The 16,788-nt window shown below is 48.2% G+C and overlaps 1 protein-coding gene across 3 annotated transcripts in view; it reads left to right on the forward strand.

Annotated features, from left to right (window-relative positions):
* The window catches only part of LOC142003948 (IgGFc-binding protein-like), a 40,073-nt gene that overhangs the window by 22,487 nt on the left and 798 nt on the right, over positions 1-16,788 (forward strand). For 2 of the 3 annotated variants that reach the window (XM_074981339.1, XM_074981340.1), the window contains exons 12-14: positions 741-1,027; positions 1,162-1,195; positions 9,651-10,834. In XM_074981339.1, the coding sequence (XP_074837440.1) occupies positions 741-1,027; positions 1,162-1,168 (294 nt within the window). In that variant the 3' untranslated portion in view covers positions 1,169-1,195; positions 9,651-10,834. Of the gene's footprint in view, positions 1-740; positions 1,028-1,161; positions 1,196-9,650; positions 10,835-16,788 lie in introns of those variants that run through there. The other variant, XM_074981341.1, reaches the window with a different exon arrangement.

Genomic DNA, 16,788 nt, shown 5'->3' on the forward strand with positions numbered 1-16,788 from the left:
GCGGCACTTCAAAAGTGCCACTTTTCCATTGCGTGTGGCTCGTCTACACAGGGCTCTTTTTGAAAGGACCCCACAAATGTCGAAGTCCCCTTATTCCTATCAGCTGACTAAGAGGATTTGGACATTTGCATGCGGGGTCCTTTCAAAAAGGGCCCTGTGTAGATGAGCTGCACATGATGAAATGCAGCACTTTCAAAGTGCCGTGGCCAGCAGCATCCTAATGAGGCACTGAATATTCAATTCAGTGCCTCATTAGTATTCCTTGATTTGGCCATTAGCATGGCCCTTTCGAAATTTTGGCCAAGTGTAGACACGGCCTCTAGGTCTCGTAGAAAGGTCCTTTCCTGCAGATTGTAGTGAATGCAAAGAGATCTCTGACTATGGTTTCGATATGCTTTGACCATTGAATGGAAGAGGTCTTAGTGTTTCCCCAAACGCAGGTATAAACTGATGAAGTGTTTTACTTAAGGTCAGAAAGGGAGTCATCTGAACAGTTGGGAATAGAACCCAGGAGCCCTGGCATCTAGTTCCACTCCCTGTTCTACCCACCAGACCCCTCCTGCAGCACTGCCCAGAAGTCCCCTGCAGCTGCGACCACTAGTTCACACTTACTTCCACAGCTTGGATTACTCTAAATCCCATTGTTTTGCAACAAGGCCCATGGACTCTAGCTGCTGCCCCATCTCAGTTACTCTCACATTCTCCAGCTCTCCCCTGACCTCCCGCCATGTGCCTTCCAGGTGAACGGGCGCTTGGTGCAGCTCCCGGCAACGGTCTCCAATGCCGTGTCTGTGCACAAGTCTCAGGATGGCGTGACCGTGGTCCAGGCCTCGGAGCTCCACATTCTGTTCAGCCACAGTGGAACGGTGATGGTGCAGGTCAGCCACCATTTGGCCAACAAGCTGTGCGCACCCTGTGGGAACTTCAATGGTAATGTCTCCGACGACCTGCAGCTGCCCAAAGGGAAAGTTGTGGGCAGCATCGCTGAGGTCATTGATGCCTGGAAGGCCAGAGACTTTTTAGGATGGTGAGTGCCTCTGCAGATGCTGCTTGTTTAGTCAGTGCCTAGCAGAGTGGTGGACGATCCTCTTCTAGTGCTAGCAGGATATAGTAGATGGGTACTCAACGGGGATTCTCTATCTTTTCTGATTCTGTTCACAGTGACTGACACAAAGGCGAGATACTTCTCTGGATGGTAAGTAACCTGCTCTCTCTCATCCATCCTGGCATCAGCTCTGCATACATCTAATGATTTAACTGGCCTGGTTTTCATCCTCTCTAATTGCTTCCCACAAAGTTTTTTTGTGTCTTAATTTCCTAGGTTTTTATTAATATATAAGTAATGGTTGGAGGCTCAGCAAAGAGTGGGGACTGATCTAGGAAGGGAGTGAAAGGGAGACTAGAATAGATCAAACCCACGTCATTGTAAATGTCTTTTTGACCAAACTAGAAATGTCCATGGACTATTTTGGATTTGGTTAAAATTGTTTGGGTATTTTGGGGGAAATATTTGAAACTAAAATAGCTGAAAAATATTTTAAAAGGTTATGTTGTTTGCAGGCCATTTCCCTTGTACCCCTTCTTTTTCCACTGGAAAAGTGGAAAAAAGAGAGGAAGAAAAACCAAAAAGAAAAATAACTTTTGCAATTAAAATGAAATAAAAAGTTTTGAATATTTTCTTTGGGAAAAAAAAATCCCAGAAAATGTTTGAAACATAACATATTTCTTTGGGAGAATTTTCATTTAATTGAAGGTGTATGAATTTGAAAGTGTATGAATTTAATTGAAAGTGTAATTGAAATTAAATGTAAAAATGTAATAAGAAAAGCCAAAAAAGATTTTGAGGAGCAGTTCGCCATGAAGTCAAAAAACAATAGTAAAATGTTTTTTAAGTACATTAGAAGCAGGAATCCTGCTAAAAAAGCAGTGGGGCCCCTAGACGATAGAAACATAAAAGGAGCAATCAAGGAAGATAGTGCCATTGTGGAAAAACTAAATGATGTCTTTGCTTCAGTCTTCATGGCTGAGGATGTTAGAGAGATTCCGAAATCTGAGCCGTTCTTTATGGGTGATAAATCTGAGGAACTGTCCCAGATTGAAGTATCATTAGAGGAGGTTTTGGAACTAACTGATAGGCTAAACAGTCACAAGTTCCCGGGACCGGATGGTATTCACCCAAGCGTTCTGAAAGAACTCAAATGTGAAATTGCGGAACTATTAACGGTGGTTTGTAACCTATCCTTTAAATCAGCTTCGGTACCCAATGATTGGAAGACAGCTAATATAACACCAATATTTAAAAAGGGCTCAAAAGGAGACCCTAGGAATTATAGACTGGTAAGTCTAACATCAGTACCGGGAAAATTAGTAGAAACAATAGTAAAGAATAAAATTGTCAGACACGTAGAGGAGCATGATTTGTTGGGCAAAAGTCAACATGGTTTCTGTAAAGAGAAGTCGTGTTTTACTAATCTATTAGAGTTCTTTGAAGGGGCTAACAAGCATGCGGACGGGGGGATCCAGTAGACATAGTATACTTAGATTTCCAGAAAGCCTTTGACATGGTCCCTCACCAAAGGCTCTTATGTAAATTAGGTGGTCATGGGATAGGAGGAAAGATCCTTTCATGGATTGGGAACTGGTTAAAAGACAGGAAACAAAGGGTAGGAATAAATGGTAAATTTTCACAATGGAAGGGGGTAACTAGTGGCATTCCCCAAGGATCAGTCCTGGGACCAATCTTGTTCAACTTATTCGTCAATGATCTAGACAAAGGGGTAAGCAGTGAGGTGGCAAAGTTTGCAGATGACAACAAACTGTTCAGAATAGTCAAAACCAAAGCAGACTGTGAAGAACTTCAAAAAGATCTCAGCAAACTGAGTCACTGGGCAGCAAAATGGCAAATGAAATTTAATGTGGGTAAGTGTAAGGTAATGCACATTGGGAAAAATAACCCTAATTATACATATAATATGATGGGGGCAAATTTAGCTACAACAGATCAGGAAAGGGATCTTGGAATTATAGTGGATAGTTCCCTGAAAACATCCACGCAGTGTGCAGCCGCAGTCCATAAAGCAAATAAGATGTTAGGAATAATTTTAAAAGGGATAGAAAATAAGACAAAGAATATCTTACTTACCCTATATAAAACTATGGTACGCCCACATCTTGAGTACTGCGTGCAGATGTGGTCTCCTCACCTCAAAAAAGATATCTTGGCTTTAGAAAAGTTTCAGAAAAGGGCAACTAAAATGATTAAGGGTTTCGAATGGGTCCCATATGAGGAGATGCTAGAGAGACTGGGACTTTTCAGTCTAGAAGAGAGGAGACTGAGGGGCGATATGATAGAGGTATATAAAATCTTGAATGGTGGGGAGAAAGTGAATACAGAAAAGTTATTTACTTGTTCCCATAATATAAGAACTAGAGGACACCAAATGAAATAAATGGGTAGCAGATTCAAAACTAATAAAAGAAAGTTTTTCTTCACACAGCGCACAGTCAACTGTGGAACTCCTTACCAGAGGACGCTGTGAAGGCCAGGACTCTAACAGAGTTTAAAAAAGAGCTCGATAAATATTTGGAGGTTAGGTCCATAGATGGCTATTAGCAAGGGGTAAGGTATGGTGCCCTAGCCTTTTGTCGAAGGCGGGAGATGGATGGAGGGAGACAAATCGCTTGATCATTGTCTTCGGTTCACCTCCTCTGGGGCACCAGCCATTGGCTACTGTCAGCAGACAGGATACTGGGCTAGATGGACCTTTGGTCTGACCCAGTATGGCCGTTCTTAAAGTGTAATTTTAGAAGGAGAGCCCCGGTGACAGGTTATTTTGTCCATCAGCAATGGCACATCAACGGACCTCGTTCCCATTGTAGGACAAAATCAGATGGAATAAACATAGACCCTGACAGAAATCTCATATGGTCACATAGTTGCTTATTTGCACAGAGTCTGTCGTATCTCGGGGCTTAGGACTAGACAGAACCGGTATTACCTCTCATTTTTCCATCCATGGGCCGAATATATTTTGTCATGTGCACCACCACCAGAGACACATGCTAGCCACTGTGGGTGGCTCTGGGCGCTCTGCTAATCTGCTGGGCAGCACCTGAATCAATCCTGGGCTGCCACTCAAGTGCTCAGCTTACAGGGAACACTGGGCAGGACTTCCTGGGTCACTGAGTCTGGTCCCTGCTATCACAGGCCACCAGGCCCTATAATTCTGGTCACAAGCGTATTAAGCTCCTCTAACACTAGTTAGGTTGTTTGGCCTTCATTCTTTCCAAAATGTCACTCCCCTGATGGTTAGAAGTCTTCTAATAATTTCCAGCCAAAATTTGTTTTTGTCCATTTGTTCCCATGTATGACGGGGTTAAGGCTCCCAGAAGGGTTCCTCCCCTTCCAGGTCAGTGGGCAGCCGTCCTGGCCCACTGCCATGAACACCCCCAACAACCCCCAAGCCACCAGTCTGGGGGGGTTCCCACCTTGCCCAGGTCGGTGAGAGGCAACAATTCAGGGGCCTGGTCTGACCTCAAATAGGCTCTGGGGAAATTAACTCAAGTCAGGGCCTTGCCTGAGGGCTGGGCAACAATTGGTCCACAGTCTTGGGAAGCCCCCGGCCCTAGCTCAGGGCAGGGCAACAAACCTATAGTTCAGAGGCGGCCCAGGCCCTAGCTCAGGGCAGGGCAGCACACAAACACAGAAGAGCCCAGGTCCTGGTGCGAGGCGGGGCTGGCCCAGGTCCTGGTGCGAGGCGGGGTAACACAAAAGTCTCAGGAGCCCAGGCCCTAACTCAGGGCAGGCAGCAAACAGCCAGAGACTTAGGAAGCCCCAAGCCCTCTCTCAGGGCAGGGCCGTCCACACCCAGGTTGTCTCCTCACCCAGGAGAGCCTCTGCCCTAGCTCAGGGTGGGGCAACCAACCCAGTTCCCACAGCTCAGCCAGCTCCACAATGGGCACAAACACTTAGCCGGTGCTGGTGGATAGCGGAGGCTGCCACCCGGCTGGTGGGTAGCAGTGGGGGGATGTGGCATCCACCGCATCCCCGCCCTGGTCGCAGCAGTGTCATCTGCTGCTCGGGTCAGCAGGGAGTCCAGACCACAACACGCTTCCCACGGACCTTTAATGGTCCTCTCTATCCCCTGGGCCACTCCCGGTCTCCCCCTCACTCCAGCACCTACCCAGAGTCCACCCAACGCCTCAGGGCTCATGGGGTTCCAAGTCCTGCTGGGCTCTGGGGGGCCCAATCCAGGCCTGAACGGCATCTCAGCTCCACTGCCTCAGGCTGGCTTACGGTGCAGGCTGAGGTGCATATTCCGGTCGGTCCTCCAGGTCCGGCTGGTCTTCTCTAGCACGCAGGTTCCACTGGGGGTTGTAGGGTGTCAGGACCGGCCGGGGCCCAGCCAGCCCAGCCCAGGCCTCAGCCTCACTCAGCCGGGCCTCAGCCACCCAGCCTCCCTCCCACCCAGCCTCACCCAGGCTGGGAGCCCAGCACCGTCCTCAGACTGGGCTTTTACAGTCTTGGCCCTACCTCCTGACTTCCAGACAGGTGATTGGGAGAGACCAGACTCCATACAAAATGGCCACCGGAAGGAGTCCTCCCCTTCCAGGTAGTGGGGTGGCCATTCTGTTCCACCACACAGTGCCAATACTGTCCTTAAGCTTCCATAGCTCCTTCCCCTCTCTGGTGTTTTGTCTCTGCTGCATCTATAGCGGACAGTCATATCCCCTGTCAACCTGGGTTCTGAGCTAAAGAGGCTCCACTCCTAGGACAGGCTCTGTTCCCCCAGTCACCCTCCCAGCCATCTTTTGCACCTGTTCCAGTTGGAACTGATCTTTCCTAAGCTGAGATAACCAGAAGTGGACACCGTGCTCCAGGTGAAATCTTCCAAGTGACTTATACAACGGTGCTAATACTTCCCATGTGCACAGGCTCCAGCAGATTTATGGGCATGCCCAATCATGGATGTAACGGTACCTGAGTGTCAGGGCAGAGATGGCATTATCACCGTGTATGCCATTTATGGGCCTCTGCCTGGACTGGGTCCAGTTCAGAGCTCCACACTTAAAAAAGGAGATGCTGACCACTTGAGAAAAGTTCAGAAAAGAGCTGTGAGAGAAGAGATGGGTGGGAAATGTTTCCTGTCCTGCAAAACTTGTCAGGGTTTTTTAAAAAATCCCATTCCACACTGAGAAAAAAAGACCATTCAAAGCTTTTTCACGGAGAGAAAACCCCTGTCTCGAATGGCTGGTTCCCTGGGTGTTAAGATGCGTACCTACAGACTAGCTTGTCTATGCTCAAGTCTTGGGTCTGTTTGATGTCAACATCCCAGATGACTGCCCTCCACAGCAGGCTCTTGGCTCTTCTAGGGCAGAGCTGTCTCTGGTTTGGGCCAGAAATTCCATCCTGGGCCCAGGAAAGCTATCTCAGCCAAAATTAAAATGCTGCTACTTGTTTGTGCCCGTGAGAAGTTTTTGTTTGGACTAATCAGCATTTTCTGAAGAAAATCTGTTTTGTCATAAAGTTCCCAACCAGTAAGAGAACGATCCAGAGTCTGGGAATCTTGCCCTAGAGGAGGAGTCTGAGGGAACTCTCTCTCTTTCATTTAACCAACAAAGGCTAAGAAGTGACTTAATTGTGGTTTGTAAGGACCTCCTCGAAGGAGGAGATTTCTGACCACAGCTGGTTCCTTAGTTCAGTAGAAAAAGGCAGAATGAGATCCAGGGACCGGACTTTGAAGCAAGACAAACTTAGGCTAGAAACGAGGCCTAACATTTGAACAGAATGGCATAGGAGTGGTGCAGGCTGTCTGTCACTTGCAGACTTTGGGGTGAGACTGAAAGTCTTTTCAAAAGTCAAATGATTGGTCTAACAAGAAGTTATGGGGTTGATGATGAAATTACTGGGTGAGACTCTCTGGTCAGTGCTAGCCAGGCAAATAAGACTAGCTAACGTCCTCCGCAGCCATAGAACTTATGAACCAGGCTTATTTGTATTGCACATGCTTACGCACACAAAGTGCATCTATTTTAGGAGCGTACGCCCATTATGCTTTTGCACACATGGTCTGTCAAGCTTTATGGGTACCGCACATAACATTTAGATGCATGAGCATGTATAATTTCTCTGTGCTGCACTGAATGGTGATCCATCCGTTCTTAGAAATTCTGTTGCAATGAAAAATGGCTAAAAAGAAACAGAAATCCTTCACCCACACTGTGTTTGTTACCCAAAATCTGTTCGAGATTAACCTCAGTAATGAGTTTTGCTTGGAGAGATGACTTGTTTAAAAGATGTGTCAACAAAGAAAGAGTCCGACGACAGGTTTTAGCAAGAGTACAATTTCAAGGGTTTTTAATTGGAACTATATATAGAGCATTGGGGGAAAGTATTATCAGCCCAGTTGTACCCAGTGGGAAACTGAGGCACAAAGCTAAAGCAGACCAGATCCCCAAACCCTCTCATTCCACCTGCTACTGCTCACATCTGTCCCAGAGTCAGGGCTAGCACATAGGTAGCCTGAGTCCTAGGTCTCTCCTCCCCCAATGCTCTAATCACCACTCCTCCCTCTCAGAGGCAGAAACTGGGAGACCCGACCCTAGCCACCACCATCACCCTGCTTTAACCACTACATCACATTCCTTTCCCAGTACCAAGGATAGAACACAGGAGTCCTGGCTCCCAGCCTCTTCTGCTCTAACCCACATTTGCCACTCCTCCACCAACATGAAGACTAAAGAGTGTATCACAATATGCATAGGTTAAAGGGGGCTGGATGAAGTGTGGCTTTGCCTGAGTTTTGACGATGTTACTTAGCTACCCATGCAGTTTTTCAAGGTAGCTTTTGTTTGTGTGTGATACATAGACAGATGGGACGGATGGGGATAGATAGATGATAGATAGATAGATAATCTGGGGATGGATGGATGGAGAGAGAGAGAGGTGTATGGAGATAGATAGATCTATTGATCAATCAATGGCCAGTCCCTCAGCCCAGCAACCTGCAATGTACACATTATAATAATTATAATGTGCTCAGAATGTGGCTGTTAGGAGGTATTATCCCAGTTCTATGGAGGGGGAAACTGAGGCATGTTCATACCACTTGCTCCCAGACCAGCCAACCTGATGCCTTGTTCCCTGTTGACTTTGGGTTCTTACACCTTTCTCCAGTACTTTGGGAAAACCTCATGTCCCCCTTCTCCATCAGATTGGCTGCCTTATCTCCCATGACTCCACCTCACTGGGCAAGGGCAGCCAGTCATGGCTCATATTTCTCTTGCTAAAGAGCAAACAAACAAAAAAGTTGATTTTCACTTGTGTGTAGCCCATGCTGTTCTTTTTTTCCTGTAAGTCAATGGCCCATGATAAAACAGTGGTTCCCCACCACACCTGGAAGTGATGAAATGGTTTGACTCTGGAATTCGGACATCAGAATTAGGACATTTAGAATTAGGCATGCCTACAGATCAGGGCTGCTCTCCCTTCATCCCTAATGCCCTCTCCAAACCTGGCAGGGCCTGACCTGCACACAAACTGATCCCCACTCCCTTATGAGTGGGGCTTCCCTTCCCATTCCAAGTAGGCCCCTCCTACAAGGTGTGGAGGTGCCCATCTATGGCTGTGTCTGCACTTGCATTCCTCTTTCGAAAGAGGCATGCAAATGAGGGAAATTGAAAATGCAAATGAGGTGCAGATTTACATATCTGACACCTCATTTGCATCTTCTTATTTTGAAATCGCTTCTTTCAAAAGAAGAAAACCAGTGTAGATGCTGCTCTTTCAAAAGTAAACCCCATAGTTGAAAGAATCCTTCTTCCCATAAAAAAGGGAAGAAGGATACTTTCGAAGATGGGGTTTGCTTTCGAAAGAGCAGCGTCTACACTGGTTTTCTTCTTTTGAAAGAAGCGATTTCAAAATAAGAATATGCACCTGAGGTGCCAGATATGTAAATCTGCACCTCATTTGCATTTTCAATTTCCCTCATTTGCATGCCTCTCTCGAAAGAGGAATGCAAGTGTAGACACAGCCTGTGTGCCTGCGGGGGCTGGGGTGTGAGATTGGAGGGGTGGGGGCAGTGGCCATACTCAGCAGCTCCCCACATGAAATCTGAGAAAAGAGAAGAGGGGTGCCTGGGGAACAAGACAGCACCAGTTCTAAGACGGCAGCTGGGCACGGGGATTAATTAGGTGGTGGAAAAAGGAATATGGCACCTGGGAGCTCAGAAAGTGGGGTAGGGCCAGGCCAGCCAGCACCTCTACAAGGAATAGCTGATCCAGTAAACTGAGGGCTGGGAACTCAGCCCTTGAGAGGACCTTTCAAGGGCCTGAGGCAGGTTAGATTATATCTTTTAAACAAACAAAAAAAACATATGTGAAGGCTGGGGATAGGTCCTGCTGTGAGCACAGCGGGCTAGACTTGATAACCTCTCAAAGTCCCTTCCAGCTCTATGAGATATACACATAACTCCAGCCTCCCAAACTGGCTGTAACGGGGCAGAGTCCTGGGGATGGTGGGGGTAAAAGCCAGACACTCTGTTCCGCCTCCTGGGGTGAGCGGGACAGGGAGAAGCTGAGCAGCCTGGGAGGCGGAGAACACCCCAGCAGGGCCTACACAAGCTCACGCCTAGCCATGTTTTCTCTTCCAGCCGCGCTATTAACATTGTGCGAGCCGACCTGGAAGCCGCATTGGTCCCTGCACATTAGATGGCGCCAGGGTGTGCTCTGGCCTGGGAGTTCTCACCACACAGCGTGCTGTAGCCAGCTGGGACTTACCAGGTCGTGGGTGTGGCTGAAATCCTGAATTCACATGCAGAGCCGTGCGAGGGACTTGGGCACGTCTCTCTACCAGCTTTGGATAGCTCCACCTAGACACACGTGCGTGCAAACACACATTGTATACAGCTACCTACTGCCAGAGTCAAATCCTCAAATGCACCCAAGGGAATTAGGCACTAGAGCCTTTTGAAATGTTTGGGGCCAAAACAGCCAAAGTGGTGACAACCAAAACATTTCACAGCTTTGTGTCGTTTTATGTTGTTTTTTTTTCAAATTGCTCATTATCATCCCAGCAAAAAGCCAGAGGTGTTTCCATCTGAAAGTCAAAATTTCCTTTTATTTTTTTAAAAAATCCTCAAACATTTTCAAATGGTGAAAATGTAAATAGACTGGCTCATTTGGACCCTACCCATTTTTTGTTCAATGTGTCAATGAGCCAAAAATGAGGACAAGATTCTTTTCTGTCCATCTGAAACAGGTGCCCTTCCCCCCCCCACCTCAACTTTTCAAAATCAAAAGTGAACCCCCCACCAAAAAAGCCATTGTTTGCCCCTTTCCGCAGGTTGCACCTCTCTAATCGGGAACTCTCAGCTGGCAACAGCCATAATCTGGTATGATTTTAGTTAGCCAGATGACCGCTTATCATATTTGCTTCTGGCAGTTGTGGTTGAGCCATATATATTACACCACCTTCTCCATAAACAGATCAAGCTCAGCCTGGTTTCTCTCCTGCCCTTGGGAGGCTGTTTCATAACTTCTCTCTTCTGATGGCTAGAAACCTTCAGCCAATTTTGAGCCTAAACTCACCGATGGCCAGTTTATAGCCTTTTGGTGCTGTGGCCACATTGGCACTTAGCTGAAATAATACAAGGTGCCCAGCACAACCAGGCGTGGGGCTGTGCTTCCAAGAGTCTCCTTTGTAAATTCTACCCTCAATGGCTGAAATGCTGCTTTCTCGTTGTCCGTTTCCGGCCAGCCTTGCTGCCTTGGAAATAAAGCAATACACTTTTTTACAAACTTTTGCCACTGTTTGGCTGGGATTTTTCCGCACCTGAACTTCACCCTGGCCCTCCTGCCCTACCCCTGCTGCTCTGGGTGAGGTCAACAGCTCATGTACCACTGTGCCCCTTGTGTGCAAGATCAGACCTGTGGCCCATCTAGCCTGGTGTTAGGCCTCTGACAGTGGCCAGCACAGAATGCTCCAGCAGAGGGTTAACCACCCAGAATGCCCCCAGGCTGAAGATCCTTCCTGTACCCTTCCACCCTGCCGTAGAGCTCCCTGCCATCCCAGTACTGGGCTAATCCATTCCTCCAGCTGTGCCAGTGCCTCTCGATCCTGACCCACACCCCCCTTCCATTCCAGCGCTAGGTTCCACCCCCCAGCACTGTAATTGCTTCATCGATTGCATCACAGAATAGGCACCAGATATCGCAGAGGACCTGTCTCCACGCACACCCACCCCACACCTCTAGTTGTTGCTGCTCACCAACCCACGCTGGAGACCATACAGGATGGCATCGTCAGATGATTACATCCCAGACTTGATGGAGACCCCACCTTAAATCTTCTCCAAGCCCCCTCTTCTGGCTTTCAAACACCCTGCCTTCGCCATGGCAACAAGCTGCCCCCTATCAAACACACCAGCTCAAGGCAGCACCAAACCCTGCCCAGCCAACAGATGTAACACCCGCTGACATATTCCTACTGCTACAACAATCAAGGCACCAACACCTGCGACCTACTCCCCTCCCGTCCTGCAGACGCCTCTCACAACATCCAGTGTTCCTCATCGAGGGCATTAAGTGCCCACACCAGCCAGGCAGGAGAAACCAGGCTGTCGCGGCGCTCGCAAATGAACTCCTGTAGAAAAACGATAAACGACAAAAGCAGCCCAGGCCCCTGGGCAAGCACGCCACCACGTCATCCCTCCACAGTGGGTCTCTCAGGCCCCGTCCATGGAGGACCCCAGCATTACACTTCCACTGGGAATTGAAATTCATCACTCTGATAGCTGCTAAAATTCATGGAGGCTACGTCTACACGTGCACCCAACTTCGAAATAGCTTATTTCGATGTTGCGACATCGAAATAGACTATTTCGATGAATAACGTCTACACGTCCTCCAGGGCTGGCAACGTCAATGTTCAACTTCGACGTTGCTCAGCCCAACATCGAAATAGGCACAGCGAGGGAACGTCTACACGCCAAAGTAGCACACATCGAAATAAGGGAGCCAGGCACAGCTGCAGACAGGGTCACGGGGTGGACTCAACAGCAAGTCGCTCCCTTAAAGGGCCCCTCCCAGACACACTTTCATTAAACAGTGCAAGATACACAGAGCCAACAACTAGTTGCAGACCCTGTATATGCAGCACGGACCCCCAGCTGCAGCAGCAGCAGCCAGAAGCCCTGGGCTAAGGGCTGCTGCCCACGGTGACCACAGAGCCCCGCAAGGGCTGGAGAGAGAGTATCTCTCAACCCCCCAGCTGATGGCCGCCATGGAGGACCCCGCTATTTCGATGTTGCGGGACGCGGATCGTCTACACGTCCCTACTTCGATGTTGAACGTCGAAGTAGGGCGCTATTCCCATCCCCTCATGGGGTTAGCGACTTCGACGTCTCGCCGCCTAACGTCGATTTCAACTTCGAAATAGCGCCCAACACGTGTAGACGTGACGGGCGCTATTTCGAAGTTACTGCCGCTACTTCGAAGTAGCGTGCACGTGTAGACGCAGCTGGACTGACCAGGGGTCAGTCAGAGGAGGCTGGGGCAGTGCAGCTGAAGCTGGAGACTGAGCAGTGGGGCCGAAGCCCTGAGCCCCAGGACCCCCACGAGGCTGAAGGCAGGAGGCTTGGTTGCATTTGTAAGAATAACAATTAAAATGGTCTCATAACGTTTCCCAGAGCAGGCGAAGGTCGGCCGTAGGCGGGTGCTGGGGTTGCGAGGCCCTGCTTGCCGTGTGACCTCTCTGTCGCCAACACGTCCCAGCAGTCAGCCGCAGCGTTGCAGCATTTCACATTAGGCTTCCGTGTGTCCCAGCACACACCCCCCGAGCCTCTTGTGGGTGGCTCCCCCTCTTTCAGGTCACCGTGCAACAGTTCTTTTGGTACCCTGTGGTGCTCCTCACTCAATGTGTGCCCGAGCCCAGCAGAACTGCGATGGGATGTAGGTGAGTTCAACCCCCAAGGAGGGCCCACATTCCAGAACCTTGTGAGTTGTAATTGGTGCAATTCAGCCTGGGCACACAGAGGTCAGGAAAGGAGCTCATCTAACAGTTGAATAGCGCAGGTACGGGGCTCACACCCACACAACACATTAGATGTCTTTACAGTCTGTCTGCAGCTTCCAAAGGCTGCCCAGGTACCAGCTCCCCAAGGAGACAATTGTACCGGGGCTGGAGATTCAAAGGGGCCCAGAGGTCCTGGCCACCACGCCTCCTATTGCAGCAGATGGCATTCTGGGCCCCTTAGAATTGCCCCCAGAGTGCTGCTCCATGGGGCTCTGAGGTCTGGGGCGGAGGGGCACTGCAATGAGGGTGGTGCTGGGAGCTGACTGCAGCCACACCCCTTCTGCCGGAGGCCCTGCCCTGCCCAGGGGTGCACAGCCACCCCACACACAAATTACCCTGGGTCCCCCAGCGGCTGTCTGCCCTGCTCCCCAGGGAAGAACTGGCTTTATTGTTCTGCCTTGTTGGTGGCAGAGGTTACAGTACAGACACACTGAATTACCACATTGAGATAGAAAAACAAAGAATTATTAAATAGCAAAAATAAGAACTGGGTTAGTTACAGTTTAATAGTTTATAGTTATGGCTACTGATGTCATTTATAATTAGGCATGTGGTAACATTTAGTCCAAGGCCTATACCTAACTTTTTCTCACATAAGCCTTATTTTTTGACAAGCTTTAATTCCCCTGACCTAGATTTGCTAAAGCAAAGCTACCGCTGACAGGACAAAGATGAAGCTTTGTTTGTGGATTATGTTGCACTGGGGGGTTGTAGGTAACAGGAGAAATTAATCAGAATGACAAACAAGTAATTCTAGAAGTCTCTTGTATGAGAAAAAATAGAGTCAAAATGACATGAAAACACAATGACACGGATACTGTATAAACAGCAAAACCTGGGTGAGGTGACACATGTGCTACTGGTTACCAAAGCAATGGCTTAATGCTGATTGGAGAAAGATAATGAATATGGTCTGTGCAAATGGATAAGGCTCCATCTGAACTAGAGGGGAGGGAAGGGAGAGGGAGGAGAGATCCACTTTGGAGGCAAGGCTGCAGACCCGGGCCAGGGCTTAGCAGTTCCAACAACCATGATGTAGGTCAGATAACATTCTCAGTACCCCACATGGAGAACCAATCTTCCTCTATATTTTAGAAATGTGCGTCTGTCTGTCCATCCATCTCTGAGGCTGTTGGTTCAAGAACAACTTCTACACAGGAAGAGTTAGGACCACCAAATCTGGTAGCAGCTTCCTTTTATCCTAAGTTACAGCAAAGTCAGGGATGGGATGATCCATGATAATGGGACATGTGTGGAATCATAAAATCATAGAACACTAGAACTGGAAGGGACCTCAAGAGGTCATTGAGTCCAGTTCCCTGCCCTCATGGCAGGACCAAGCACCATCTAGACCATCCTTGATAGATGTCTATCTAGCCTGCTCTTAAATATCTCCAGTGATGGAGACTCCGTAACCTCCATAGGCAATTTATTGCAGCGTTTAATATTTCCAGTTGTGTCCAGTTTTGGGCGCCACATCTTGAGAAAGATGTGGAGAAACTTGATAAGGTCCAGAGAAAAGCAACACAAATGATTAAAGGTCTAGAGAACATGAGCTATGAGGGAAGACTGAAAGAACTGGGCTTGTTTAGTTTAGAAAAGAGAAGACAGAGAGGGGACTTAATAGCAATTTACAAGTACCTAAAAGAGTGTTACAAGGAGGAGGGAGAAAGATTGTTCTCCTTGATTTCTGAGACTAGGACAAGCAGCAATGGGCTTAAATAGCCTCAAGGCAGGTTTAGGTTAGACATTAGGAAAAACTTCCAAACTGTCAGGGTGGTGAAACACTGGAATAAATTGCCTAGGGAGGTTGTGGAATCTCCATCACTGGAGATATTTAACAGCAGGTTAGATAGACATACATTGGGGTGGTCCATTTCTCCAGTTTGTCCAGGTGGTTTTGAATTATGAGCCTATCTTCCAAAGCAGTTGCAACCCCTCCCAGCTTGGTATCATCTGCAAATTTAATAGGTGCACTCTCTATGCCAATATCTAAATCATTGATGAAAATATTGAACAGAACCAGTCCCAAAACAGAACCCTGAGGAACCCCACTTGTTATGTCCTTCCAGCATGATTGTGAACTGTTAATAACTGCTCTCTGAATATGGTATCCACCCAGTTATGCACCCATCTTATAGTAGCCCCATCTAAGTTGTATTTGCTTAGTTTGACAAGATTGTGTGAGACCATATCAAATGCCTCACTATAGTCTAGATATACCACATCCACCGCTTCTTCCTTATCCACAAGACTTGTTATCCTATCAAAGAAAGCTATCAGATAAGTATGACATGATTTGTTCTTTACAAATCCACACTGGCTGTTACCTGCCACCTTTTATTCTTACGGACATTTGCAGATGAATTCCTTAATTGCTTGCTCCATTATCTTTCCTGGCACAGAAGTTAAACTGTCTGTTCTGTAGTTGCCTGGGTTGCTCTTATTTCCCTTTTTATAGATGGGCACTGGATCTGCCATTTTCCAGTCTTCTTCGGACTTCCATGACTTTTCCAAGATGATAGCTAAAGGTTCAAATATCTCTTCTATCAGCTCCTTGAATATCCTAGGATGCATTTCATCAGGCCCTGGTGAGGAGAGGAGAGGCTGAGGAATTTGGGCTTATTTAGTCTACAGAAGAGAGGAGTGAGGGGGAATTTGATAGCAGCCTTCAACTTCCTGAAGAGGGGGCTCCAAAGAGAATGGAGAAAGGCTGTTTTCAGTGGTGACAGATGACGGAATGAGGAGTAATGGTCTCAAGTTGCAGTGGGAGAGGCCTGGGTTGGATATTAGGAAAAAACTATTTCACTAGGAGGGAGCACTGGAATGCGTTACCTACAGAGGTGGTGGAATCTCCATCCTTAGAGGTTTCTGAGTCCTGGCTTGACAAAGCCCTGGCTGGGATGATTTATTTGAGGTCGGTCCTGCTTTGAGCAAGAGGCTGGATTTGATGACCTCCTGAGGTCGCTTCCAGCTCTCTGATTCCATGATTAATGCAGTGCTCTAGAAGTTCTAGATCAGCAGCAGGGCTGGCAACCTTTTACCGTCAGAGACCATTTGTTTCTCCCAAGCTCAGCTCTGGCCGTCGTGAAGTAGACACACCCGTTTCCAGTCCAAACCCCCTCCCATCTCCCAGACAGCCATTCAATGCCCTTGGCTGCCAGGGCTTAGCTTCACTAGATGGTCTGAATACTGAGGATCTGGCCAGCAACAGCCTCCTCCCACAAACCATTTTGGCAGCCAGCATCCATGCTCGTTCTCATCTGCTCACACGATGGAGGCTAAAAGCCACTGTGTATCATGGGTAGGAAACGGGGCTTTGTGAGCCATCCATGCTGTGTATTGTGGGATGCCTCATAGCCCAGCTTGTGCCACTGAGGCTGATGTAAAGGTGCCACCTGGCAGGTGTGAATGCTCAGGGGAAATCCTCAGCCCAGGACCTGCTAGGCACAGCCTCGAGGCAAAGCAGAGATGGGGGTGAGTGAGGTCAAGGAAGCAGTAGTTATATCCAGTGCAGACCTCCATAAGGGCCACTGAAACAGGGGCTGGAATTTACCATGGGCTCAGGCTTCACTGGCCTCCCATGGCCGCTGAATAAGTTACCTTGCTTAGGCAGGGGACTGATATGTGAGGCTCTTTACTGAGGCGCCGTTCTGCACTCCTCATTCAGACTCTGTTGTCCATGGCAAGGAGGCCTCTGAATCAAACATCTGCTC

Source organism: Carettochelys insculpta, chromosome 30 (assembly GCF_033958435.1).
Source record: "Carettochelys insculpta isolate YL-2023 chromosome 30, ASM3395843v1, whole genome shotgun sequence".
In the NCBI taxonomy this organism is placed as follows: domain Eukaryota; kingdom Metazoa; phylum Chordata; order Testudines; family Carettochelyidae; genus Carettochelys; species Carettochelys insculpta.